Genomic DNA, 27,295 nt, shown 5'->3' on the forward strand with positions numbered 1-27,295 from the left:
GGAACCTAGGCTCTTGGAGAGTCAGTAGGAGGTTTCTGCTGGGGTCTGGATTGGAACTACATAGTCAGATCATCCCTGTATGACTGGACTCTAAAACAGAACAAAGGGGCCCAAAGAGTCTACATGTCTAATATTTAGACATGTTCAGCTTTGTGGATTCTCGGTTACTGCTGTTGATAGCAGCAACTGCACTACTCACCAAAGGTCAAGAAGAAGAAGACAGTAAGTAAAAACTTTCTCGCTAACTTTCTGTACGAGAAACAGCGATCGACCTAAATGCCTTTTCTCTTTAAACAGCTTTGCTTGCGCGCAGGGGGGGAATGTAACGTTGCGCTTTAGAGCAAGAGGGATGCAAAGTTGGACTGGGCTGCGAAGAAAAAGTCTGTTCACGTTCTCGAGTGGGATTGCGAACCCTAGTGCCCTGCAAGAGTTGGATGGGAATTTTGCATGCTTTTCTCGTTAGGAAACTGCATTTGCAAGATCAGGTTGGGGAGATGGGGAGAAATGTTGTTTTTTAAAGGGTTGTGTGTCTTCCAATGGGGTGGGGGTGCTGGCAAGAATTTCTCAACCTTTACAGAGCATTTGGAATTGTGTGTTGGTGGGGCGGTGGGGGTGGAGGTCAGAAGGGGATTGAATGTGTTGCTTATAAAGTGGGAGTGGACAAATCAAGTATTTGTTGATGTTCGTTCTTCCCCCCCGAAGCTGCTCGGTGTGGAAAACATCCCCTTCCACAAGCAAAGTTAACCAGCTGCAGAAGGGAACTGGGCGTGTTCATATGGTCTGTGTCTCTTTCAAACATGCCTCTGGCGGGCAGACAAGTTGGATCAATTAGAAGCCCTGAGATTCCTTGCCAAGTTTGGGGGCCGGGGGGGGGGGGAGCAGCACAATCAGCCTCTGGGAGGAGTTGTCATGGGAGGGAAGATAAGGCTGGCTGGGGAGGGGGGAAGCCAGTTATGGAAAAGCCATTGTGTGCCTTGGAAAGTGAAGGGAGCGGGGAGCGAGCCCAGGGCTGGAGTTTTCTGACCTGCAAAAGCCATCAGGAAAGAATTAGAAAAGTCTCAGATGATTCATAAGGGAAATGTTTTAGAAGCCTGTAAAGCGCAGGAGTCTAGACATCACTTCACAGACAAAACCTCCTGGCTGCTAAGGACCTGGATTCATGTTTCTGCAGTGAAGTTTCATGGTGTGGGGATGTGAAGGGGGGGTGTCCCATGGCGACCTCTGGCGGCCATCACTTGGCCTTGCTCCTGCAAAGCCCTCTGTGGACTGCATCACCGCCCCCTGGGGCCCATTGGGAGCCCTGGGGCTGGACAGTGCTCACCAAAGGGGCTATATTTCCGGGGTCAACAGTCGAATAGGTTTGCTGAGCAAACTCCCCCCCCCCGCAGCCCCCGCATGCTAGGAGTAACACCCCTAATGAGATCCTGTTGCAGGCATTTATACCTAGGTTTGGCCTGCCACCTACAGGCGGAGTGACTGACTGCACCCCCGTTGCATTCCGGGCGGGTGTCAACACGGCACTTTCCTGTTGCAAAACCGCTGGCTCCCAGGGACTCAGCCAGCAATAATTTAAACTAGACATGAGAAGTTGGGGACGACAGAGTAGAAACATCTGGCCTGTCAGCCGTGATCCCGCCCTACAGGATTTCACACGCGAGGAGGGTTTATCCCGTTTGTCTCCCCGCTGCGGGCAAACGATGCCGAGATTTTACCAAACCTGAAACTTGCGTGAAAATAATTCCATGCTAAGAAAAACAGCTGGCCTGCTTTTATTCCCCATCACATGCTTCTCTTTATTAAGTCCACCTCCTGCTTTCCTGGGTCCGATCCATCGCCACCACCTCCCGGCCTTGCCTGCCTGAATGTGTCAAATACTGAATCTAATTACAACCCGGCCCGCCTGGCCTTGCATCCCACCCTGCTCTCGTTCGCCTTCCCGCCCAAACCATTTTCACTTGATCCCATTTCCCAAAGCAACAGACAGAAAACACTTCACTCCCCCTCCTTGCCCCTCCACAGAACCCCTTGTCTCTGGACCCCTGCCTCCCTCCCTCCACCGCCCCCTCCTAGTCCAGCCCTCTTCCCTTTAGGAGACTTTGCATTTTTATTTGGCTTGGCCTAGGCTCCAGCAAGCTGAGGTTACAGTTGGATGTAACAACTGGCCGCAGGTTTTGTTTAAATTCCAAAGACACTGGAAATAGTTATTGCGGTGTTGGCCTGTTTCCTATGTCATGGAGCTGAGCTGATGAGAAGCAGATGAGTGTTTTAAGGTTCCAGGAGAAGGGGCGGGGGAGGCCTGCGTTGCGGGAACTGGAGCGGAAGGAAAAAACCTTTGGATAAAAAAGCAATCGAGTCCGATCAGCCTCTTTGTCCCTGGCTTGGGGGTTCCTCGCCTCCAGCTTCTGGGCTGGGTCCTGATTCAGTTCTTTCGCTCCTGACACCCCCGCTCCCGTTTCTCATTGTCTCTCTAGTTCCATCTGTAAACTGCATACAGGACGGACTAACATACAGCAACAAAGATGTGTGGAAACCTGAACCCTGCCAGATCTGCGTGTGTGACAACGGCAACATCCTGTGCGATGAGGTGATCTGCGAAGACACCTTGAACTGCCCCAACGCTGAGATCCCCTTTGGAGAATGCTGCCCCATCTGCCCTGACACAAAGGGTACTGACTGACGCTCGTGTGCATGCTCTGTCTGTCTATCTAGCCTGATATAAGGTGCTAAGAACCAGGGGATGCTGGCACCAGATACAATCAGCTCCTCCTACACATGCAGAGACAGGGAGGGGGATTGGAGACATCAGCAGAGCCTAGCCTGGAGACCTGATACCTCCATCATCACCCCTGGTGAAGCTAGAGCCCCGAGCTGTGGCACCACGGATAAGACATAGCAAGCCTGCGCCTCTCCTTTGAGCTTCTCGGGCATTTCTTTCTAAAGAGACATTTCAAACGGGACTGATTATTTCTTGGAGGAGGTGCCCAGTGGACCAGCATAAGCTGTGGTGGACTCAGTTATGACCTCTCCTTAGCATGCATCACGGGCAGGGTGACAGGCAGAGAGTGAGACATGCAGGTCTTTTGCAGGTAGAACATTTGAGCATCTTTCTGCCAACCATGTTACTTATGTAGGTACAGCAAGGGGGCGCGTTTTGGTGTCATTTATACCAGGGCATCTGGGTTGGCTTCCATGGGCAGGGTGCAGCATGAGGGTGGGTTTTAGATAATCACATGACTTGCTCCTTTTAAATGACCCCTTGTCCTTCTCCCCGCAGCCTCTCCTGTCTACCCAGAAGCCACTGGAGTAGAGGTAATGACTCTCCGTAGTCTTCCTACACAATCCTATTCCCTGTTGTTTTCTGAAGGGTCTTTTCTCTCCATGCTAATTCTCTAAACACCCCTCTTTCTTCTCCCCTCCAGGGACCCAGAGGAGAACCTGGCCCCAGAGGAGACAGGGTAGGTCTCTCCAGCCATGCTTTGGCCATTGAGCGCTGGAGTTTGGTCAAGAAATGGGGATGAGGGAGGGGGAAAGACTTCCATGGACGTGTTAAAGAATTTTAAAATTGTCCAGAAAACTTTTAAACCACGGACATTTGCGACCGAGTCCTGTTACCCTGCCTTGTCTCATGCCCGGATGACGCTACCGCAGTACTAACCTCTGAGTTCTCTCCTCTTCTTTTGCAGGGACCCCCAGGCCCACCTGGTAGAGATGGCATTCCCGGACAGCCTGGTCTTCCTGGACCCCCAGGCCCCCCAGGACCTCCAGGCCTTGGCGGAGTGAGTTGGGTTCCAATCATTCGCTCAGTTCTTCCCCAGCACGGGATGAATGCAGTGCAGTATTTTCACACCGGCTTTCCCTTCTTTCTTTCTCCTGCAGAACTTCGCACCTCAATTGGCATATGGCTATGACGAAAAATCCGTTGGCGGCCTGTCCATGCCCGGCCCTATGGTGAGTGTCCAGCGTCTCCCTCGAGGGGCTGGGGCAGGGGCAGGGGCCGGCCTGATGGCCAGGACTGAAACAGGAGAAGACGTTAGGGAGAAAGGAGGGGAGGGAGTGGAGTGGGAGTTACATAGCAGGAAAAACAGGAGCTAGCTTGGCCTAGCTTGGCTTTAGAACGCACCAGGCCCGCTGCATCAGTCAGGCGGAGCAGGGGGGGTGGCAGATATCTTCCAGGGGGCAGGCACATAACCACCAGCTGGTCAGGGCCGATGTTTTCCTAGGGCAGCTGCACCCCGATTACTCAGGATCGGCAAGGAATACTTGAATTTGCCTTAATCCTCGGACAGCTTGAGACCTGGGGCTTGCTCTCTTCCCCAAGTAGAACTTCTTTGTAGGTGGCTCCGTGGATCAGGACCTCAAGGGGTCACCAGGGGCTCCGTCCACGAGGGGAGGGGAGGGGTAGTAAAAGATCAGCAAGAGGCGGCAGGGTCTGTGCTGGGGAGAGTCAGCCCCGAGCCAGGCGGCTGCGGGTGGCGAGGGAAGAGAGGGGCCTGCTGGAAAAGAGGAGGTCACCGAAAACCGAGTTGGAGGGGTAGCCAGGCCTGGGCAGCATGGCGACTGCTCCAGCTCATCTCCTCACCTGACTTATTCTTTTCTCTCTCTTCTTCATTTCCAGGGCCCAGCTGGTCCCCGCGGTCTCCCCGGCCCTCCCGGTTCTCCTGTAAGTACCTCACATCTTCCCTGTCAAGAAAACATGGCCCATTTGAGCCCTCAGCCAGCACCTTGTAACTGCCCCCTTTGGGAACAAGCTACCACCGGTGCCCTTTCAGGCTCCTCAGCTCCCAGAAACCTTCTCAGCGAAGGGAAGGGGAGTTGCCTGGGGCCGGGGAGTAGAGTGGGCTTGGCTCCCTCCTGGTGGTCGGCGATAGATACCTCGCACCATGGAGTGTGATGGACACGGATGCTCCGTGCGAGGCAGCCATTGCCGGCAGCGGAGGGAAATCGGACTGATGCGTGAGCAAGCTGGATGCGGTTATGTTCGTTTTCTAACCTGCCTTCTTCTCCTACTCTTCTAGGGTCCTCAAGGTTTCCAAGGTCCTCCCGGTGAGCCTGGAGAGCCTGGGGCTTCTGTAAGTCATGGTCAATCGTCTTCTCACTCTTCATTTGGGTAACGGGATGGGTTGCACGCTGAATCTCCCGGCCCCAGCCCGGGACAATTCCTTGCACCTTCCCTCTTCTGCCACTTGGGGGCAGCTGATGCAAAGCCTGGCCTACCTTTGCGGAAAAGACTTCATCGGGGGATGCGATTTCTCTAGCCAAGCCAAGAACCAGGCCCAGTCCTGTTGGGTGAATGGCTAGTGGAGGGGTGGCAATGGGAAAGTCTTGCCCAGTCTCAGAATGTTAACACACGTTTCTTCTGCCTGTTCTAGGGTCCCATGGGTCCCCGTGGTCCAGCTGGTCCACCTGGCAAGAACGGAGATGATGTAAGTGTCCTTCAAGATCAAAAGTCCCTCTAGAGAAGTTCCCTGCCCCCCAAAATGCAGGGGATAGCCTTGCTTGCTAGCCAGATATTTATAGTTGTGCTAAGCCTGTTGGGTACATGGCCTTCCTTGCAAGCAGAAGGAGCCAGGTCGGGCTTTGGCTTCCATGATGCCTTGAAAAACTGAGAGAAAAGAAAACGGGACCTCTCCCCAGATAGGGTTTTGCGAAGAATTAGGTCCCTTTCCTGGTGCATTTAGCATCTGATTGGTTCTTGCTGCAAACAAGCTGTGTGGGCTACTGACCTGACTCCATCTCTTCTTCATTCTCCAAGGGTGAAGCTGGAAAGCCCGGACGTCCTGGCGAGCGTGGTGCTCCCGGCCCCCAGGTGAGATGTCCTTTCTGTCTGGTTCCCCCCGTAGAATTCGGGTTAGGGTGGGTTTTTACCTTTGACCAGCATCATCATTGTGACATGGCTGAAAAGCACTGGCTGGGAAACCTGCCCAAAACCTCTTGGTCTCACTGTGTGGTCTTAGCTTACTTCACATGACAACCATTCACTGGGGAAGATGGTTGGCTCTAGCAAGCTCTGGCTCCAGTCCTGACTAAAGCTGACCACTGTCAATGGCTAGGAGTCATGATTACAGCAAGAGATGGTCATGACCATGGATGCCCCAAGTATCCAACCTTGCCTGGGGTGGTGGGTTCCCCTCTGCAGTAACTGGCTTGATGTGGGGTGTCACTGGTGTCCTTGTCTCTAAATCATTTATTTTCCTTTCCCCAGGGTGCCCGTGGTCTGCCCGGAACTGCTGGCCTGCCAGGCATGAAGGGTCACAGAGTAAGTTGATTCCCTAGTTATTTACACTTGGAAAAGGAAAAGGAAAGGTGTCCCCCTACCGCTCCAAAGCCCTGGAGATGCAGCTGTCTGGGCGTGCACACTCTCACCAGCCCTTGGCCCCGGTGGAAACATAAGCAGTATCTGAGCTGGCCCCACAGTGCCCTCAGCTGGCCGCATCATAAGGCGATTCTGGAAGTTTCCTTTCTACCAGGAGGGGTCTGATGGAGCCCCTTGTCCACGCCACCTCTTGGAGGAATTCCCCGCTTCTCATGCCACTCAGCTGGCAAACAGATGGGGCCTTACCCCCCTCCTGCCCCCAGGCACATTGTGAGGGACTGTTGCAAAGCCAGATGATTTTCAGTCATGCCTCCACCTGGGACGACAGTGCCTTCTCCTAAGCCTCATCACTGGACACTTGTGTTTCTGTTTCCCCTTCCTTCCAGGGTTTCAGCGGTCTTGATGGTGCTAAGGGTGATACCGGTCCAGCTGGCCCCAAGGTAAGGTCCCTCTGCCACGAGGCACGTTGGCCCTCTCTGTTCCCTTAAAAGTTTCCTTGTCCCCTTTGGGAACCAGCCGTTGACTCTGGCTTTGTCTTCCTTCTAGGGTGAGCCTGGTAGCCCTGGTGAGAACGGAGCTCCCGGACAAATAGTGAGTAGTTTGTCACGCCTTTCTGCTTCCCACTGACAGCAAGAGTCTGGACTAGGAGGTGGTGACAGGGGCAGGCATTCAGCTTATGGGAGCAGCAAGAATCGGGGTTGTGGGGAGGGTCGAGCTGGCTCTCCGGAGCGCTTGGTTTTCCAACGGACTAGACAGCAGAGGGGGCAGATTTACCAGCATGAAGCCCCACAGGGTTTGGGGAGCATGGCAGGGGTGGGAGAGCTGGGGGAGAGGGCAGGGTGCAGATGATGATGGTGGCGTCTCGAGATGAACTCACGTCTCTCCTCCTTTCTAGGGGCCCCGTGGTCTTCCCGGCGAGAGAGGCCGCCCTGGTCCATCTGGCTCCGCTGTGAGTATTGATGCTGCATTGCTGGGCTGCGGGCACGTTGAAGCATCCCCCCGGTGGTACCCCTCTGGGCCACGCCCGCTGGGATAGCTCCAATGTGCAGCATGCTCCTCATCTCACGGCTTCCGGGTCTTGTGCCAACCTGTCTGTAACCAGTGCCTCTCTCCTCTCTCCCCGGCAGGGTGCTCGCGGTAACGACGGTGCTCCAGGTGCTGCTGGCCCCACAGTGAGTATTTTCACCTCGCGCTGCCCTGAGAGGAGATGGTTCAGCCGCGGGGCCCTGGCTGTTGGGTGGCACGGCCACACAGGCACTGGCCATAGCGACCCCCAGATCGCTCCCCTCCTGGAGCTTTGCTGGCTTGAGCCCCAAGGGTGGCACCAGCACAGCCCCGCTCAGGAACTGGCCAATGCCCGGATGGGAAGGTTTCCTCCCTCCAGCCTCTGTTCCCACCCACGTCAAAACACAGCCCAGATCTCTGGCCGAAGCCAAGATGGCTGCTGTGACGAGAACCCACCAGCCCCGGAGGTTCCTTGCTATCACTTTCTAACCCGCTTCCTTCTCACCTAGGGTCCAGCTGGCCCCGCTGGCCCCCCTGGCTTCCCTGGCGCTGTCGGTGCTAAGGTAAGGACATGATCCCCTCTTCACCGGGGGGCACCCCCCCATTGCTGCGGCAGGAGCTTTTCCCGCAGCCGGCTTGGGCGGAAGCTGATCCTAGCCTTCATCTTGAGGTTTCATCATAGTTCAAATATACTGTCCAGATGGCCTGGCCCCATAACCCTCACCAAACTGTGGGTCAGGATCCTTGCGGGTCCATCTCTGCCTTATGCCGACCCCAACCCCTGCTAAGCCCCGGGTCTGACAACAGCACGATTGTTGTGCCCAGTCGTCCCCGAAGGCCTCGCAGCTGCCTTCTGAGGAAACAGGGCGAGCCGAAAGCTAGCAGGCCCCAGTCAGTCCCCCCGCAGGGATGGAGCAGCTCGGTTCCAGTCAGAGCCCGGTCAGGCCTGAGGGCAAATGGCTTCCGCGGAGCGTGGGTGTGGGGGTGTCTCCCAGCAGCCACTGTGCTCACTGGTCTTTCTCTCCTCTCTTGTGCTCTAGGGTGAAACTGGTCCCCAAGGCGGTCGCGGTGGTGAAGGCCCACAGGGCGCCCGTGGTGAGCCCGGTGCCCCCGGCCCCGCTGGCGCTGCCGGCCCTACTGTGAGTGGAACTGCACGACCCCTCCCGGCTCTTGCTCGTTGCCCTGTTGTCTCCGGTGATAACCCTCCTCTTGTCTTCTCTCTCCTAGGGCAACCCTGGTAGCGATGGTCAACCTGGTGCCAAAGGTGCAACTGTAAGTAGCCGTCTCCTGCCCCTCTGTCCTCTGTAGCCGGTCGGCTCTTGGGAGCCAGTTTTCCCCAGCTGCCTCACCATCTCTTCTGCCTCCCGTAGGGCGCTCCTGGCATTGCTGGCGCTCCTGGCTTCCCCGGTGCTCGTGGCCCCTCCGGACCCCAGGGTCCCAGCGGTGCTCCTGGTCCCAAGGGTAACAGCGTAAGTATCCTTCCTCCTTCCCCGTCGCCGCTGAATTAGGTTGGCCTTCTTCCCCGTCCAGGACTAGGCAGGGATGCGCCAGGCCTGGAAGGAGCCCATCATGCTTTGTGAATTGACCCCAGCACCCAACGCATCCCCTCCCTCGGCTCCTTCTCTGACTGTCCTTGTGGCACTGCCACTCGCAGTTCAAGAGCCTTCACCTCTGCAGCTCTGCAGCTGCAAGCACCTCCCTACACCCCTCTGTGCCTTATCAGCCACCTGTCTCCGCTGGGGACGTCTCTCCTCCGCCCTGGCACGGGGATCCTCTGACCTGGGTTACAGCCAGCACAGTTCCCCTCCCCTCCAGAATGTCGAAGTTCTCTGTCCCTTCATGGGGCCGAGCCTTTTGTGTCTGCCATTCCTCCTGGAGCCAAAAAGGGGTTGAGGGTGCAACATAGATGGCAGGCAGCATTAAGCCCTTGTTCATGCAGGGAGACGTCTGATATGAATTCGTTTCTCTTTCCTTCTACCTTCAGGGCGAACCCGGTGCTCCAGGCAACAAGGGAGATGCTGGTGCCAAGGGAGAACCTGTAAGTACCAGCCCCGCGGGGGCTGCTAGGAGCTTTGCCTACAGCCTGGTTTGCTAGCCATAGGCAGACACTCACCACTCTGACTTGCTTGTGCTCTCTAGGGTCCTGTTGGTGTCCAAGGCCCCCCTGGTCCATCTGGTGAAGAAGGCAAGAGAGGATCCCGTGGTGAGCCCGGCCCTGCTGGTCTGCCCGGCCCTGCTGGCGAACGTGTAAGTAGCAGCTGTTTGCCCCCTGGAGCTCATGCTCTTTGGCATGGTGCTGTCCTCTGGTCAGACCTGGAGCTCTGTCTCTTGGACACAGAGGGGTCCCGACCGACTTTCTCAGTGATCCAAGCGCCTCCCGAATCTTGGGATGGGAAATTCAGATCTGGACCCAGAACCAAATCCAGATCCAAATGTTGTGACTGGCCCCATAAGGGGCCTGACCTGAAATCCCAGCCTGGCACACGCCCAGGTTCTGGGAGGAGGTCAGACCCAGATCACAGTGGGATCTGAACTTGCAGTCCGGCCCCATCACCATCCCAAACCCAACCAATCCCCTGGAGTCCCCATCCCCCTGAAATTTTCACCCCCAAGGTTGGCAGCTAGGGCCCGTTCCTACTTACTGCAATCCCAGGAGGGGAGGGGAATTCGGTTGGGGGTTCTGTGAAGCTCCCTTTCCATTCAGACCTTCTCCCTGTTTTACTTGCTGGCTGCATGGGCATTTACCTCCCTGGTTTCTCTTGTGTCCCATCACAGGGTGCTCCCGGAAGCCGCGGTTTCCCTGGCTCTGATGGCATTTCTGGTCCTAAGGTAGGTGCCAGTCTCCGGTCGTTTGCTCCCTCCTAATGTGAGAGAGACAGAAGAGGCTCAGATGTCCGCCACACTGAAATACACAAAGGACTCGGAGCCAGGCTTCCACCTGGGCATCCTTTGCAAGGGGCTTGGGAGCAGCTAAAACATGTGGAAGGGGGAGTCAGGGGGACTTTCTGGGAGCGGTGCATTCTACCCTGTGGGATTGGGTCTATTACCCAGCCGCTCCCTGGCCCCATCCCCTTTCTTTACACCCCGCGTTCTGGATTTGGAGGTGGGAATTGGCTTGTCTCCACATGGTGCATATGCTAGGATGGCCCTTTCGCTAGGGTTATTCACCCCATGGCATAGCCCAGTGATTTCTTTGTGGCCAGCCCTGGCAAAGCCCTTTCAGTGCCCATCCAGTGCCCACTCGGTGCCATTTAGTCACCCTCCTCTGTCATGTGACATGGTGGGTCCCTGCTGGCTCATTATGCCGTGCCCGTGAGAAGAAGCGATCCGGGTTTCCACCGCAGTGTGTGACCTCTCTCTCCTGCTTCCCTCCCCACCCTAGGGTCCCACTGGTGAACGTGGCTCCCCTGGCCCTGCCGGTCCCAAAGGATCCCCTGGTGAATCTGGACGTCCTGGCGAGCCTGGTCTGCCCGGTGCCAAGGTAAGAGCGGGGAGGAGCCGGGCAATGGTTTTGAGTGGGATGGAGGGGCTGCCCGGGGAGTCCCGCCGAATCTTGCTGTTATTTCTGCCAAGCGCCATCTCAAGGTGAACTCTCTGCCCACCCCCTGCCCCCGGCCTCTTCTGGGGCCAGCGCTCTGGGTGCAGCCGGCTTAGAGCAACTGCCCTCTTCCTCCATTCTGGAAGGAGGGCGTTTTAGGCCACCCCACATCCACCCCCTGCAGCGACCGATCGGCTGCCCTGCCCGCCCTCGCCCACCACATCCTACCCTGTTCTGGCCCCGGCCACCAACCCCTCGCGCACAGGAAAGGAGGCCGGATGCCCCATGGCTAACCCAGCTCTTCTTCCTTTTCAGGGTCTGACTGGAAGCCCAGGTAGCCCCGGTCCCGATGGCAAGACCGGCCCCACTGTAAGTCGTGGTTTATCAGCGCCCTTCCTCCTCCTCCTCCTCCTCCTCTCCCGTTGCTCACAACGGCCTCCTCTGAACTGTGCCTTTGCTTCCTCCACACTAGGGTCCCGCTGGTCAAGATGGTCGCCCTGGAGCCGCAGGCCCACCCGGTGCCAGAGGTCCTGCTGGTGTGATGGGTTTCCCTGGACCTAAAGGTGCTGCTGTGAGTATCAGCTTGCGCCCCTCCTATACTCGGGGTGAGTCGCCCAGCCCAGTGATGGGGACGTGACAAAATGGCCGCCTTCAGGACTTCCTGTCACCCTGGCCGCCGCCCGGGAGTGGTTGCATACAAAGCACAAGGGATAAGTGGCCACTTTGGGTACCATTTTGTAAAGAGGGGCATTATGGGGGGGGACACTCTGGGAACCTCTCCCTCAGGGGTTATCTGCAGGCAGAGACAGGCGGCCCAGGAGACATCCCACCATGGGGAGGGGAGATGACAAGGAAAGACAGAGCTGGGGCGGTCATGGGAGGCAACCTAGAGCATCACTAAAACTACCACAGGGCCAGCCCCGCTTTCTTCCTGTCATGGCGCCTTTCAGGCCCTCCTGTGGCTGCATCCTAGGGCCACACAAGAGCCAACCATCCCCGATAGCCCTTCGCTGCTTGCTCCCGGGGTGTACCGCGTTCCTTCACTGAAGCCATTTTGTTCCCTTTCTCAGGGCGAGCCCGGCAAACCCGGCGAAAGAGGCGTTCCCGGACCCGTTGGCGCTGTTGTACGTATTTTCCTTGGTACTGATGGCCCCTAACAATCTGTCTCTCGCAGCCAGGGCTGGGTCCAGCTGAGAGTTTGCCAGCCTGAGGCCTCTTTCCTTCAAGATGAGAAAGAGACAATTTACCATGACAGTAAAACGGACCTAGATAGTATAGGGCTTTCCACAGCAGAGCAGACTGGGGTCCAGACTGGGGGAGGCATAGCTCAGTGGTTTGAGCATTGGCCTGCTAAACCCAGGGTTTTGAGCCATTTAGGGATCTGGGGCAAAAATTGGGGACTGGTCCTGCTTTGAGCAGGGGGTTGGACTAGATGACCTCCTGAGGTCCCTTTCAACCCTGATATTCTATGATTCATCTAGCCAATATCTGGGCTCTGGCCTACCACCACAAAATTCAGTGGAACATATAAAAACTTCTGCATTGGGATGACATGACTATGGTGGCTGGTTCTTCCTAAGCCACAGAATTGCTTATTCCCTGGACTTCTGGGGCAGGGTTTATATCCCTTATGCCCTTTTCTCCTCATTACTAATACCTTGTGGCAATGAGTTCCGCAGGTTAACTACATAACCCATGAGGGCAACTTTTGAAGCCCCCTGAGATTTTCTGCTTCTGAACCTTGTAGGGTCGCCACACCTTCCCCACGCTCATGCCCTGCTCCCTTCTGAGACTCATTCAGCATTTGCGCCAAGCTCTTTTTAACCTCTTCCTCCTCTCCCCCCAGGGTGCTCCTGGCAAAGATGGTGAAGCTGGTGCTCAGGGACCTCCTGGCGCAGCTGTGAGTATGAACGCTTTCTCGCTCCTGCCCTCTGTGCTGGGTTGTCGGGGAGCACACTGCTCCGAACCCCACTGGATCCTTCCTGACTTTCTCCCCTCCTCTTTCAGGGTCCCACTGGAGAGAGAGGTGAACAAGGGCCTTCAGGTGCTCCTGGATTCCAGGTGAGGAGTGTTCCATTAAAGGCCCCATCACAGGGGGGAAAATGCCTCCTGATCAATCATATTTTGTTCCATTTTTTTCACATACACCCCTTCCCCCAGGAAATCTCAACTCTTGGGTTTTTTTCTTCCCCTCCCAGGGTCTGCCCGGTCCCGCTGGTCCAGCTGGTGAATCTGGCAAGTCCGGTGAGCAGGTAAGTGCCAGGAAACCATGGCGGTGGGTGAGGTTTACTGAAAGAAGGAGAAGAGCTCCACTTAGCATCAGAAGCCAAGGAGAGGTGCCTCCATGACAGATCCTGTCCCCGGGCGCCCATTCCCTTGCTTGCCTGCCCCTCATCTTTGCTCAGTGTCTTTCATGGCCATTCTCACTTCCGTAGAGCTCCTGCCCCATTTCCCCCACCCCCCAGCCAGAGACGTTCCTCCAAGGCTGGACGTACGTCCAGAGTGATGAAACTCAACAGATTCCCCTTTAGCCGATGAATGAGGAGAGCTGCCTCCAGACAGGGCCTTGGCCGCCGTCAGACCTTCTACTGGCCCCAGAACTCATCTCAGAGGCCACAGCAACCATGAAACTCATTCAGTCCAGGCCTCCAACCTCTTCTCCAAAAGCCTTTTGTGTGGACATGGGCCCCGGCCGTGGATCTGAACACCTATAAACTGGGGCTGGGGACGTGGTGGGCGTTGAACTCTGGATCCAGATCTCAGTTTGGCCACTTGGGATTATCTCTGTATTCAGTCCAGATATCCAGCCCGGGGGCCCAAGACCAGCCTTTCGGCTAAGAGCCAGTGTAGTTTCAATGTAATAGCTGATGCATCCTCTGTTGGGTGAGATCATGCCCTGGTTTTGCTTGGGAGGAGACTCGGTGCTCCAGGACCATACAGCTCTCCCGTCTCTAACTGGGACAATCCATGCAAAATTCCAGTGGTGGAAAGACAGAGGCAGAGTCTGGCCCTCATGAGGATGGAGCTTGGTGCTTAGTTATGGAGGGGGTTGGAGCAGATGTCCCCCTCCCCGGCCACTCACTGCTCCACCTCAGCCAGTTCAGGGGCAACATCTGGGCTTCTCCAGCAGGTAGCATGCCCCTTTCCCAGCCCTCAGCCCTAATTCTGCTTTCTCTTTCTCTCCCGTGACAGGGTGCCCCCGGAGACACTGGTGCCCCCGGTCCAGCTGGTGCAAGAGTAAGTTGCGATTCATTTTCTCTGCTATAAGCAATCTCTTACCCTTCCATCTCTCTCGCCTGCTGCCCCTCTGGATGGTGCTGTAACCAGTTTCGGTTCTCTCTCCTCCCTCCTTTAGGGTGAGAGAGGTTTCCCCGGCGAGCGTGGTGTCCAAGGTGCACCCGGTCCACAGGGTCCACGTGGTGGTAACGGTGCTCCTGGTAACGATGGTGCTAAGGTATGTACCTATCTCTCTCCTCCTCCTCCTCCTTCCGCCATGATGGGCGAAGGAGGCTCAGCCAGAAATGGGAGGGGAAACCAGGGGAAAATCAGTGCCTCTGACGTGTCCAGGGGAAGCAGGCTCTGGAACGGGATATGCAGTGGGATACACTCCTCCTGCTTTGGAGGGGGCTGAGGCTCGGTGTCCAGCCAGCCAGCAGCTGCCTTGAACCAGGTGCAAAGCAAGAAGTGGGGACTCCATCTTCCCCCATCGAGACAGCCCCAGTCCTGCAACTGCTGCAGGATTCTCCTCTCTCTGCCCAAGGCCCAGGAGGCCCCGTTTGGCCTGGGCAGCACTCATGGCCTGGTCTTGCTTGGCTCCAGGGGCAGCCTGCCCTGGCACCGGAGAATGGGGGACGGCTGGCGGCTCTCTGGAAGGCGGGCGGCTTTTGCTGTGATGAGGAAGTAGCTCTGTTTCTAACCCCGACTCTCTTTTTCTCCCGGCTCTGCCTTGTGGGGCTTTAGGGTGATGCTGGCGCTCCTGGCTCTCCCGGAAACCAAGGTCCTCCCGGTCTGCAGGGAATGCCCGGCGAACGTGGTGCTGCTGGTCTGCCTGGAGCCAGGGGTGACAGAGTACGTATGAGCCCCCCAAAGGCCCACCAGCAAAGCGACCCTCAGTCTTCACCATGGAGAAGCCTCAGATCTCCCTGCTCATGCTCAGTCTGTGACGCCTCATTTCCCCTCTCCATTCTTCTCCGGCCTTCTCTCTTCTCCACCTCCTTGTGTCCCCCTTCTTCCTTGCCTTTCTCGCCCCCCTTTCCCTTCCATCTCGTCCCCCTCCGCTCCTCTTTCATCTCTCTGCTCCAGCTCCAGCTCCGTCCCCCGCCTCCTCTGCCTCTCCTCTCTGCTCTTGGGGAGTCTATGTAGGCCAGATGCCTGAGCCACTTCAAGGCCTAGATGTCCTCGTCCAACAGTTGCTTTAGACCAAAGCAAACCCCAACCCCCACCCAAACCAAGGAACTTCCGGGCCTTGCCGTGTGTGTCTTTCCAGGAGTCCAGCAAAGTGCCCTGGTTCTTGCCCAGCACACTGCTGGGGTCTCTGCTCCACATGGCCTAGTTATGCCCTTGGAAGAGGTCTTCTCCACCAGCTTGAATGGCTTGGAGAGCTAACATGGCCAGCACTTGGAGGCTGCACTGTCTTTTTCCATTGGCCAAGCTGACTGGCTCATGGCCCGGACACTTGGCATGAAGGTCTTCCAGTGCAGGGCAGATAAACGGAGGGTGAGGATGTGGGTGGGGAAGCAGGAATGCAGGTGGGTTTCCATGGAGTAGGCACTGTGACATGAAGAGAAGCAGGGGGACAACACGGATCACTCACAGAGGTGCATTGTATGTGTGCGGGCACACACACACACCCCAGAGCTGGCACAAGCCCCCACCCTGTTCCGTGTTCCGTAACCAGAAGGTAACCTTGCCTTGCTCTCTCTCCCCAGGGTGACGGAGGTCCCAAGGGTGCTGATGGAACTCCTGGCAAAGATGGCCCAAGAGGTCTGACTGGCCCCATTGGTCCCCCCGGCCCAGCTGGCGCTCCTGGTGACAAGGTAAGGATCGCCCCGCCCCCTTTCCCTGTCCCATTGGAAGGAGCAGGGCAGTGACTCTCGGGCACCTGAGCTGGTGTCGCGGGCCCCTGGCATTCGTGCAAAGGCCAGTGCCCTTTGTGCCCAGCAGCTCTCGACCCGGTTTCTGTTTCCTGGGAGACAGAGAGGAAGGCCCCAGCTGATCATTGGATGCAGAGGTGCCTCTGGATCCACCCAGTGAAAGCATGGGGCTTCATCAGCTTCCCCCGGGAATGCTTTCTACAGTCCCGGCCTGCCCAGTCAGGGCTGTGCCTAGGGGGGTTCCTGCATCCCTGTCCCCCATTTCCAGTGAGGAGGCAACTTCTCACTCTCCCCACATCTCGCGAGTGACCCCCGAGCTAGCTAGCCTCACCCCAGAGGCACCTCTGAAGAGCCCTGGTTTGCCAGGCCCGAGCCTTATCCTCCTCCCTCTTCTCTCCTTGCGCAGGGTGAAGCTGGTCCCTCCGGCCCCTCTGGTCCCACTGGTGCTCGTGGTGCTCCCGTAAGTACCGTTCCTCTCTGATTGGCTTCAGAGGCAAAGATCAACCTCTCCCTCTCCTCGCTGACCCCGTCTCTCTTGGTTCCTTCTCTTCCAGGGAGATCGTGGTGAGCCCGGCCCACCTGGTCCCGCTGGATTCGCTGGCCCCCCTGTAAGTATGATGGTTAAGAGGTGGTTCTCACTAGCCCCAGTGACTCCTCCCCTCACCCAGACCTCCCTCGGGAGGATGGTATTCAGCGGGGCGGGCTACGGGGGTAATCCCATGCAGCCCAGGGCTCTGGGACGGAAGCAATCCTACCATTGCGATACTGGGAGCGCTGTCCGTGCGTACGGAGATGGGACTCATCCCTGGCCCGTGGAGTCACCGGGTTGTCCTACACCAGGCCTCCGATGGGGAACAGAACCAGTCCTACGTCCTGTGATCCTCTGGCTCCCATGCAGGCTCAACGGGGCTTTCCCCATCACGACAGCCTAGTCTCCTCAGCCCGTGTTTGTTCTAAGAAGGACCATGCCCCGGCCACTGTCCACTCCCACTTCCGCGAGCTCCCCGCAGGGACGCTGCCCCTCACCCTCCGCTCTGTTCTCCTCCACAGGGTGCTGACGGCCAGCCTGGTGCTAAAGGTGAAACTGGCGATGCTGGTGCTAAGGGCGATGCCGGTGCCCCAGGCCCTGCTGGACCCACTGGTGCTCCTGGCCCCGCTGTAAGTGACTCTCCACTGCCCCGATCCCTCCCCGTTCGGCCAGTGTTCCGTTCCCACCTCTGATGTCCTGCTCCTTCCTCTCTTGCAGGGTGCTGTTGGTGCTCCCGGACCCAAAGGTGCTCGTGGTAGCGCAGGACCCCCTGTGAGTATTTCCTCCACCTTGGTGCTCAGCCTCTGGGCTGCCAGGGATGGGAGCCACCTTGCAAAATGTCCCTCTCTTAGCAACAATGGTCGTGCACCTTGATACACAGTCAGCGGGGTGCTGGGGAAAATTACCTGAGCTCCTGGCCGGTTACAGACTGGCTTGGGCTGACAATCAGCTGGTGAGTCCCCCATGGGATCGCTCGCTGGTTTGCATGGGGCAGTTTTCACTCCCCTTCTGATTCGGCTTATCCCACCAAAATTTGGCTGAAGGTTTCTTTCCCACCCGCCCCAGCTGGAGCATGTGAGAACCCACCTTTCCAGCACGGCCTTTGCCCTGGGCCTGCTTTCCCCCCCTCTCCCCCATCACTGGGAAAGAGGCAGTTTGGGAGCCGAAAGGGGGTTGCTTTCTGAGTTTGTAGCAAAATGCAAAAAAAATCCCTCCTCCCATCCCTCTGGGAGTTGGAGCAGCTTTTTCCCTGGACCGAGAAATATTCTGCTTCCCTCTGGCTAGAGCATTCAAATCAGAACCTAGGGGCAACAGAACGAATGCCCCTTGCCCATGAATCAGATCATTTTAACGTGGCTGTCTTTTTGCAGCTCAGAGAGCATGTCCCTGCCATACACCTGCCCGAGTAAAAGTCCTGTAGTGTCCTGAGCATTCATGGACCTCTTAAGATTCTCTGCATGGAGGGAAACTGCTCTGTGAACGAGCAACGAGCCATGGTATTGAAGCAGCCCTGCAGTCCAGGGGCCACAGCTGGCTGAGTATTTAAGCCACTTCCCTTTAGCCATGAACACTAAATGTCTGGAGACTTAAAATTCCACCCAAGCTTCAGAGAATGTCTCTTTGTCCAGAGCTGGCTGGCTTTCGCCCTGAGGGGCAAGACATATCTGGAAGATCAGGCAGCCTCTTAGGGCTGCCTTGACCTTCCACCTTGCCATGACGACTCTCCCTCTCACCCTGACCCCATGGGCACGGCAGCGTTTTGGGCAGGGCTTGTAGCACAGATCTGTGGCTAACAGAGCCGTGGGACTTATGCCTTCTCTCCTCACCTTGTGCAGGGTGCTACTGGTTTCCCTGGCGCTGCTGGAAGAGTTGGTCCCCCTGGCCCCTCTGTAAGTATCTCTGTTTTGATCCCCTTGCTGGTGGCATAGGGGGAGGGCCGACGGCATTGGGCACTGAGCCCTGCTGGCAGGGGTGGAGAGGGTGGTGGGAGATCTGCCACGGGACTGCCAGCCTCCAGCAGCTGGGGAGGATGGGGGATGGTCGTCGTCAAGAGCGGGCAGCCTGGAAGCCAAACGGGGAGGAGACGGGACCCTTGAGGGGCATGAGGAGCGGTGGAGCTGGCAGGAGGAATACCAAGGCCCTGCCACAGAGTTTCCGTGGTGCTTCAGAATGTAATGAGGGCTCCTGCGGGCTGATGGTCCAGGTAGCCTGGTACCACTTGCAGCCCAGCAGTGGCTCTGTCTGCCCCATGGTGGCGCTGGAGCATGGAGCCAGGTCTCCTCTCCCCTCTGCTGGAGGGGGCTGGCAGTCATAAATCAGCACCCCTTGGAGAGGGGTTGCCTCTCAAAGTCTTGGGCTTCGCTGCCTGACCTCACCTCTCTGCTCTCTCCCAGGGAAACATTGGTCTCCCTGGCCCACCAGGCCCCAGCGGAAAGGAAGGTGCCAAGGGACCCCGTGGTGAGACTGGCCCCATTGGCCGCACTGGCGAACCTGGCCCCACTGGCTCACCCGGACCTTCTGGTGAGAAGGGCTCCCCTGGTGCCGATGGTGCCCCTGTAAGTACCCGTTCAGTCCTACCTCGGGCCCCTTGGCAGGTGTCGTTGGAGCGCGTGCCCCAGAACAAGATGGGTGGGTTTGTAATCAGAATCTCTCTCTCCCCTCCAGGGCGCACCTGGTACTCCAGGCCCACAGGGTATTTCTGGACAGCGTGGTGTCGTCGGCCTTCCCGGACAGAGAGGCGAGAGAGGTTTCCCTGGTCTCCCTGGCCCATCTGTGAGTATGAGGCCGAACCCTTACGCCCTCAAGCCGGACCTCAAAGGACGCTTGTGGCTTCAACCCATTGCCCGTGCCCAAAAAGGATCCAAGCAGGATTGGATCTCACGGCCCAGCTGCTGAGGCTCAGACCTTCTCCTGGCATTTGCAGGGCAAGGAATGGGTGGGAGAGACAGGAGCTGGGCACAATTCACTGCTGGCATGATTGGGAGCTCTGCATGCAAGGAACGGAGTCCTTGACTCTTCCCCCTTGTCCGGGGGAGCTGCTCTTGCCACGAGATAAGAGAAGAGGAATAGCGGGGAGGGACCTGTGATCTTATCATTATTATAGAAGAGGATGTTGGAGCCAAACCTCCCATCTGAGGGGTGCTCAGAAGATCACCACCCCTGGATCTGACCTTCTTGTCAGCTCTGTCTGAGCCTGGAGCCAGAACTCCAGCCCCCAACTCTGAGGCCCTTGGGAATGGGATCCAGTTTGGGACAGGGTTGTGTCGTCATTTGGTGGCAGTGGGAGGGGATTCAACCCTTCTCCCATCACGAGCAGGTTCTTTGGTCTCAGCTGCACTGCCCCCTCTTCTCTAACCTGGGCTGGTCTCTCTCTTGCTCCTCCCCAGGGCGAACCTGGCAAACAAGGTCCATCTGGCTCCTCTGGCGAACGTGGTCCTCCTGGCCCAGTAGGACCTCCTGGCTTGGCCGGACCCCCTGGTGAAGCTGGACGTGAGGTGAGCTGCCACCATGCTTGTCTTGTTAGGACTCTCCTTTGCCCAAACACAGGCAAGGCCAAGAAGTGCTAAAAGCCAGGGTGGATTAGTCTCCTGGCTGCCCCTGGGGGGAATCCTGCAGGCCTACTGATAGTCACTAGAGGCAACCTGTCGACATCAGGAACTCCAGACCCCACCACCATCACCAGGAGCAGCACCAAAGACAAGGAGAGATTAACCCTTTCCATGCCTCTGGCCAACACTCAGAATGGTCTGCTCCATTGAAGGGTAGGACAGACCTTGCCCCTGGCCTCCTGCAGGGGCTGGTGCCAGTGAACAATGGGACAATGCCCGGAGCGCAGTGCCTGAGAGATGGGAGAACAGCCAGGGTCCCAGGACGGGATGGTTTCCAAAGGAGCTGAGTACAGGAGGGATCAGAGAAGGGGCCAGTTCCAGAGAGAAATGGAAGCCCTGTGGGTCCCTTTCCCTGCCCCTTTCTCTTTTGATCTCTAGACCTCACCCATCTCTTGCTGTTGTCCCAGGCCTCCTGGTTAATTTTTCACTCCTCGGTTGTCTCTTACTGAAGGCCCCTCTGTCTTGCTCATGCCTAATGCTGGGTCTCTCTGCTTCTCCTCAGGGCTCTCCCGGTGCTGAAGGTGCTCCTGGTCGCGATGGAGCTGCTGGTCCCAAGGTGAGTTGAACCCCGAAGGGTCATGGCAATAGGCTTTTATTGGTGTGGGGGTAGGGGGGGGTTGAACTTCAGGCGAACGTTAACTTGGTGCTTTGCTTCCCTCTCTCCTCGTCCTCTCCGGAAATAGGGTGACCGTGGTGAGACTGGCCCAGCTGGTCCTCCTGGTGCTCCCGGTGCCCCTGGTGCTCCCGGCCCTATTGGTCCCGCTGGCAAGAATGGAGATCGTGGTGAGACTGTAAGTGACACTTCTTTACATTCCCCTAAATATAAAACCCACGCCCTGCCCTGAGCTGGGAATAGAACCCAGGAATCCTGCTTCCCAATTCCCTGCCCTAACCAGGGGACAATGCTTATTCCCAGAGCTGGGAATAGACCCCAGGAACAGAATTGGGGAGATATGAAATAATCAGCCCAGTTATCAAGACAGGATCAAGCAGAGCAGCTGGCTGCTCTAACCACTAGATAATACTCCTTTTCAGAGTCAGGCCTTGGACCCAGGAGTCCTGATTCCCAGTCCCCCCTGCTTTCTCCACTAGACTATGCTCTCCTCTCAGAACTGAAAATGAAACCCAGGAGTCCTGACACCCAGTCTGCCCTGCTCTAACCAACAGGACGCACTCCCCGCTACGATGCAGAGAAATGAACACAAGGGTACGTTAATGATCCCAGTGGATGCTCTAACTGTTGCCTTTCTCTCTCTCTCTTTCCTTTCCTAGGGTCCTGCTGGTCCCGCTGGCCCCGCTGGCCCTGCTGGTGCTCGTGGTGCTGCTGTAAGTTATGGGTTCAGATTCCGCTTTTTATTGATATGGAAAAGCAACTGGCTTGGCAATAACATTGCTGAGCAAGGGGCAGGGAGGCATCCTTCCCAGCCACTCAGCGAGGTGACTCTGCTTCCTCTTCCAGGGCCCACAAGGTCCCCGCGGTGACAAAGGTGAAACTGGTGAACACGGTGACAGAGGCTTGAAGGGTCACAGAGGATTCTCTGGTCTCCAGGGTCCACCTGGTCCTCCCGTGAGTATGGCTGCCTCCCGCGCCCCTGATACAGCCGGCTCCAAGAGACAAGCCCATAGCAGGTCTCTGGAGAGAAGAGTATGGACCCTCTTCCTCACTGCCCCAGAGAATCATGGGAGAATCCTAGTGAAGGCCATCACCTGATGAGGAGATGGGCAAGCCTTGGCCTGCCCCAGTTTCAGGCTGCCCTTAGACCTTCAGCTCACAACTGCCCTCGCCCACACAGCAGCTGGGAAAGCCAGGTGTCCGGCCTGTTGCTGTTACCTCAGCCCCTTGATCTTAGGACACAGGCCAACAGCTGCCCCCTAGAACCTCCAAACCTGCCCTATTGTTTGCCCTCTCTCATGAGTTTCATGCCCTCTCATGAGCTTCAGCCGCGGGAGCAGCCTAGCTGATCAGAGCCCAGTGGGAGTTTCTCATAGACACGATGGTTTTATTAGCATCTCTGCACTGGCTGCAGCGTCGTTGCCGAACTGACGTTTGCTTTCCTGTTTGGGGCAGGGTTCTCCTGGTGAACAAGGTCCTTCTGGAGCTTCCGGTCCCGCTGGTCCAAGGGTAAGTACCACCCCAGTGAAGCCAACAGCCACCTTCATGAGCCCAGGTGGTGCAGACGCCTGAAGCCTTGGGAAATTCCGGGCTGGGGGCAGAGAGCTCATGAATGAAATAGAAAGCACCATTTTCAAGCCAGGGTCCAACACAACACGTGGCATCACCTGTTAAAGGTCAGATCCTGCCTGATCCCCGATCTGGGGTGGCACGGATATCAGCAAGAGGCAGAATATGGACCATAGTGTAGCCAGTAGTTTAAAAACCATCAGTGTAGCCTCTGAGCACACAGCACAGACTCCTGTAAGCACTGGGCATGTAGGCCATGGGCCTACTGCTATCAAGGAGCCATGAAACCCAGGATAGATGCCTGCTGCTTTCTACTGACCCTTTACTCTTCCACCTTAGTAGGGAGGTGCCTTAATAAGAGAGGCCCTGCACAGTGTGGGTCAGCCTTAGAAAATCCTGTCCCAGACAGAGGCGATGATGGGAAGGGAAAAAAATGATCCAGGGGACATGGACACTTCTACAATCGAAGTCCTCCTGTAGGTATCACACCGCCCATAAGGAGATGTCATTGTAAGGTTCTCCTAGCGCTCGCTGTGTGGCGAGGGCTTCCCAGACAGATGGCGAGGACAGGGCCTGGTTCTGTTCTCAGCTGGACCTGGGCAAATCCAGAGTGATTCCAGTGGCTTTAGTTGATCCGAGTGAGTCTCCAGTGGAGCACGGTCCTTGGTACTGTGGTCACTGGTGCTCTATTAATTCCTGAGACAGATAAGAATAGTGGGAGGTAAGCTAGATGAGAGAGCTGGGTGGATGGAACAGACAAGAGGGGTGGAAGGATGGGTGATGGGCTGGGTCATGATTGAAAGGATGGGACAGTTGGCATGTTCTCCCTCGGCCTGTCTTTCAAGCTGGACACGCCTCCACCCCACTTTCCTCTCTCCAGAACCCACGGATCTCATTTTGTGTTTGTCTTTTCCTCACAGGGTCCCCCTGGCTCTTCTGGTTCCCCTGGCAAAGATGGTCTGAATGGTCTCCCTGGCCCCATTGGCCCACCAGGGCCACGTGGTCGCACCGGTGATGTCGGTCCTGCTGTACGTATCCTCTGGGGCTCAGGCAGTTGGGATCTGCTGGCCGCTCGGTGAGAGGGCTTCCTGCCTTCAACTTGCTCTGCTCTCCTCCTCTGACAGGGTCCCCCCGGACCTCCCGGACCCCCAGGTCCCCCAGGCCCACCCAGCGGCGGCTTCGACTTCAGCTTCCTGCCTCAGCCTCCTCAGGAGAAGGCCCACACCGACAGCCGCTACTACCGGGCCGACGACGCCAACGTGATGCGTGATCGGGACCTGGAGGTGGACACCACCCTCAAGAGCCTGAGCCTGCAGATCGAGAACATCCGCAGCCCTGAGGGCACCAGGAAGAACCCAGCCCGCACCTGCCGCGACCTGAAGATGTGCCACAACGACTGGAAGAGCGGTGAGCTTCCCAGCCTCGTCCTGGGCGCATCCTCACTGAGCATCTCCTCTCGTAGCGGCCTGTCTTGCTCCCCTTATCCTGCCCTGCCTTTAGCCACCCTCACTAACTCACACTCCTCTTCCCTCTCCTCCCCCATTACTACTGAATTCCTTCCTTCTTTTCTTCCTCCATCACTCTTTCTTTCCTTCTTTCTTTCTTTGCCCATTCACTTGTCTTTCTTTCTTTCTTTGCCCATTCTCTCGTCCTTCTCCTTCCTTTCTTTCTTTCCCCATTCACTCGTCCTTCTCCTTCCTTTCTTTCTTTCCCCATTCACTCATCCTTCTAGTTTCTTTCTTTCTTTCTTTCTTTCTTTATTCGCCCATTCACTTGTCCTTCTCCTCTCCCCGCCAGGCGAGTACTGGATTGACCCCAACCAAGGCTGCAACCTGGATGCCATCAAGGTCTACTGTAACATGGAGACTGGCGAGACTTGCGTCTACCCAACCCAGGCTACCACTGCCCAGAAGAACTGGTACACCAGCAAGAACCCCAAGGAGAAGAAGCACGTCTGGTTCGGCGAGACAATGAGTGACGGCTTCCAGGTGAGCTAAGGGGACTGGCGAGGCGGGAAGGGTGGGAAGAGAAGGGGCTGGATCTGGAGACTCGGAATGGGGAAAAGGATCTGAGGACTAACATTGCTTTCCTGCTGGGGGGTCTCTCTCTCTCTCTCCTCTGCAGTTCGAATATGGTGGCGAGGGATCCAACCCAGCTGACGTTGCCATCCAACTGACCTTCCTGCGCCTGATGTCCACCGAGGCCTCCCAGAACATCACTTACCACTGCAAGAACAGCGTGGCCTACATGGACCAGGAGACTGGCAACCTGAAGAAGGCTCTGCTCCTCCAGGGCTCCAACGAGATCGAGATCAGAGCAGAGGGCAACAGCCGCTTCACCTATGGAGTCACCGAGGATGGCTGCACGGTGAGTCTCCTACAGCCTTTGGCTCTGCCAGCACCCACGCCTCCCCAGGCCCTTGAGATGAGAGGGTGGAGAGGGTGATATGGGGTTACCAGCTGCAAGAGGCAGAGCAGAGCTGTGAATCAGTCTCTCCAGCCATGGACATGACTGGCAGAGTTCTCTACAGCCCGTGTAAGTCCCCTAGGCTGGTACAGGCTCGTATATGGTGGCTCAGGAAGGTGACTTGCCCTAGATCTCACCATGAGTCAGTGTCAGAGCCAGCAACAGAACCCAGGAGTCCTGATTCCCAAGGCCCCTTCTAACCTCTGAGTTGGGAAGAGAACCCAGGAGTCCTGATTCCCAGGGCCCCCTGCACCCTCTGAGAGCTGGGAAGAGAAATCAGGAGTCCTGATTCCCAGGGCCCCCTGCACCCTCTGAGTTGGGAAGAGAACCCAGGAGTCCTGATTCCCAGGGCCCCCTCTAACCTCTGAGAGTTGGGAAGAGAATCCAGGAATCCTGATTCCCAGGTGCCCCCTACCCTAATCACTAGACCACCTCTTGTGCAATGCTGTCTCCGATGCTTGGGCAGAGGTTCCTTTGAAGCCAGCTTTGCAGCTTCGAGGAGCGGGTCTATCAGCGACCCTAACGTTCTTCCTTTCCCGGTCCCTTCCCCACAGAGTCACACCGGCACCTGGGGCAAGACAGTCATCGAATACAAGACAACGAAAACCTCTCGCCTGCCCGTCATTGACGTGGCCCTCATGGACGTTGGCGCGCCAGATCAGGAATTCGGAATTGACATCGGACCCGTCTGCTTCTTGTAAACCGGAGCTAAACCCCCCCACCCCCCGGAAAGAAAATCAAAAACAGCCAAAAAGGAGACAATTTCACATGGACTTGAATTCGTGTTTTTTTTCTATTCATCATCTCTAAAACTATTTTGTTTCCATTAAAAAAAAAAAAGCATTAAACCAAAAAAACAAAAATAAATGACTTTTCAAAAAAATGAAGGAAGTGGGTCCACTTGCTTGACATGGTTCTATTTTTTCTTTTTTTTTAAATCCCTGGAGACAGATTGGGGTTGGTTTGGTTACTGGTTTTTTTAAGTAATATCTTGGGACCATTACTTGCACAGTCAAAACAAAAATCCCATCCAAAATCGACCCTACCAAAACGCCCAAATCACAACAACCTGCTTTGAAAATTCTGCAGCCGCACGAGCGATGCTAAGCTAGTCCAAAATGGTTTAGACCCTGCTTCCCTGCTCCTTCCTACTCCTCTCCCGCCAATGCAAAAAATCTCTTTTTATAACCTGGAGTTGGAAAAAAAATACCAAAATTAACCTACAGCCGACCTCTCCCTGCTGGTGTCTTTACCATATATATATATATTTTTATACCACTGAAAGGAAGGCACTTAAAATCGTGTGTAATGGACCTTTTTGGTTTTTTCCTTTCATTTGTTCAGGTGGCAAAAGAAATAAATATGAGAAAAACGTCAAATCCAGGTGTCGTAATTGTTTTCCTGAGCAAAACCCAGTAGGGTGGAAAACAGCCAAGATCTGTCATTTGGTGCGTTGACTCTTAAGCAGAAAGAGCTTTTAGCAGGACAGCTGGGAGATAAAATCCGCTTAGAAGCAAACCCAGTGTTTTGTCGGTGAACAATGAAGGGAAAAAATGAATAATAATAATAATACCCAAAGCAGAGAAAATGTTATGTTCCAAATGTATATTATTGTTGTATGGAAAGTTACCTCTCAACTGTGTTTTCCAAGTAGTTTTAAGTTGCTTTGGGGGTTTTTTTTAAACTGACACCAGGCTGTGGAGAAGGGGGCTTGGCTTTCAGGTTTCAATCAAAGGTGCTAACTTTGTCTTTTCTTTTTTTTCCTTTTTTTTTTCCGTTCGCTGTGTTAATGTTTTTCAGTTCTAGGTCCCTTTTCGTTTCTTGGTTTTTTTGGTGGTTTCAAACTCCACGAAGCCAACGCATGGAGAGGCTGCGATAGGGACCGATTGGTGCTATAGAGATAGGACTGTTGTTTTCAGGACAGAAACTCAGTTCTTTTGCTGCCCAGGGTCAACTTGTGAATTTTCTGAAGGTGCTATTTAAAAACAAACAGGGAAAAAAAAACCCTAAAAACAAGGACGGGAACTAACGCAAACTAGATCCAAGTAGCCTTGGAAGGGAACGAAGGTGTGTGCAATCCTATCTTTCCAGTTAAGCAGGTGGATTCCAGTTCTGCTTTCCCTCTTCTATTCATTCTCTTTTCCCATCCCTCTGTCCTTTATCTCTCCTTTATCCTGCTGCCTCATCTCTTCCACGCACACTCCTGTCCCCTCTCGCTCTCCCGCCATCTTCCACTACTGCTGCATTCTCTCTCTCCTTCGCTTTCCTCTTCCCACCCTCCTCTTCTGTGCGTCTCTCCGTGGGTTTCAAAGCAACCCCAAAGCAAAGCCCCATTCCTAGCGAGAAGCAGATGTTCTTGGGAGGGCGAGCAACTGAGGATTTCTGTACCTATTTTGTATATGTATAATAATTTGAGATGTTTTTAATTATTTTGACTGCTGAAATAAAGCATGTGAAATGATCCAAACAACCCTGTGGTACTCTGGACTCTTCTCTCGCGCATGGCACATCGGCAGACAGGTCCTGGGGGGCCGGGGAGGTGATGGGCAGTGCCAACAGGA

At 55.8% G+C, this 27,295-nt stretch overlaps 1 protein-coding gene across 1 annotated transcript; it reads left to right on the forward strand.

The window, feature by feature from the left end:
- The first annotated feature begins 1 nt into the window (after position 1).
- On the forward strand, positions 2-26,980 carry COL1A1 (collagen type I alpha 1 chain). Its single transcript, XM_074940648.1, has 51 exons — positions 2-222; positions 2,472-2,666; positions 3,275-3,309; positions 3,420-3,455; positions 3,684-3,776; positions 3,877-3,948; positions 4,616-4,660; positions 5,016-5,069; positions 5,370-5,423; positions 5,753-5,806; positions 6,203-6,256; positions 6,700-6,753; positions 6,860-6,904; positions 7,209-7,262; positions 7,441-7,485; positions 7,828-7,881; positions 8,359-8,457; positions 8,546-8,590; positions 8,689-8,787; positions 9,303-9,356; positions 9,458-9,565; positions 10,094-10,147; positions 10,701-10,799; positions 11,172-11,225; positions 11,329-11,427; positions 11,927-11,980; positions 12,703-12,756; positions 12,864-12,917; positions 13,055-13,108; positions 14,049-14,093; positions 14,212-14,310; positions 14,817-14,924; positions 15,785-15,892; positions 16,356-16,409; positions 16,504-16,557; positions 17,000-17,107; positions 17,196-17,249; positions 18,314-18,367; positions 18,872-19,033; positions 19,143-19,250; positions 19,865-19,972; positions 20,589-20,642; positions 20,770-20,877; positions 21,359-21,412; positions 21,546-21,653; positions 22,155-22,208; positions 23,189-23,296; positions 23,393-23,675; positions 24,066-24,256; positions 24,393-24,635; positions 25,289-26,980. Exons 1-51 carry the CDS (start codon positions 141-143, stop codon positions 25,433-25,435), a joined length of 4,365 nt encoding a protein of 1,454 aa, XP_074796749.1. The 5' UTR covers positions 2-140; the 3' UTR covers positions 25,436-26,980.
- The last annotated feature ends 315 nt before the right edge of the window (positions 26,981-27,295 follow it).

The sequence above is a fragment of the Natator depressus genome, chromosome 27, assembly GCF_965152275.1.
Source record: "Natator depressus isolate rNatDep1 chromosome 27, rNatDep2.hap1, whole genome shotgun sequence".
Taxonomy (NCBI): Eukaryota; Metazoa; Chordata; order Testudines; family Cheloniidae; genus Natator; species Natator depressus.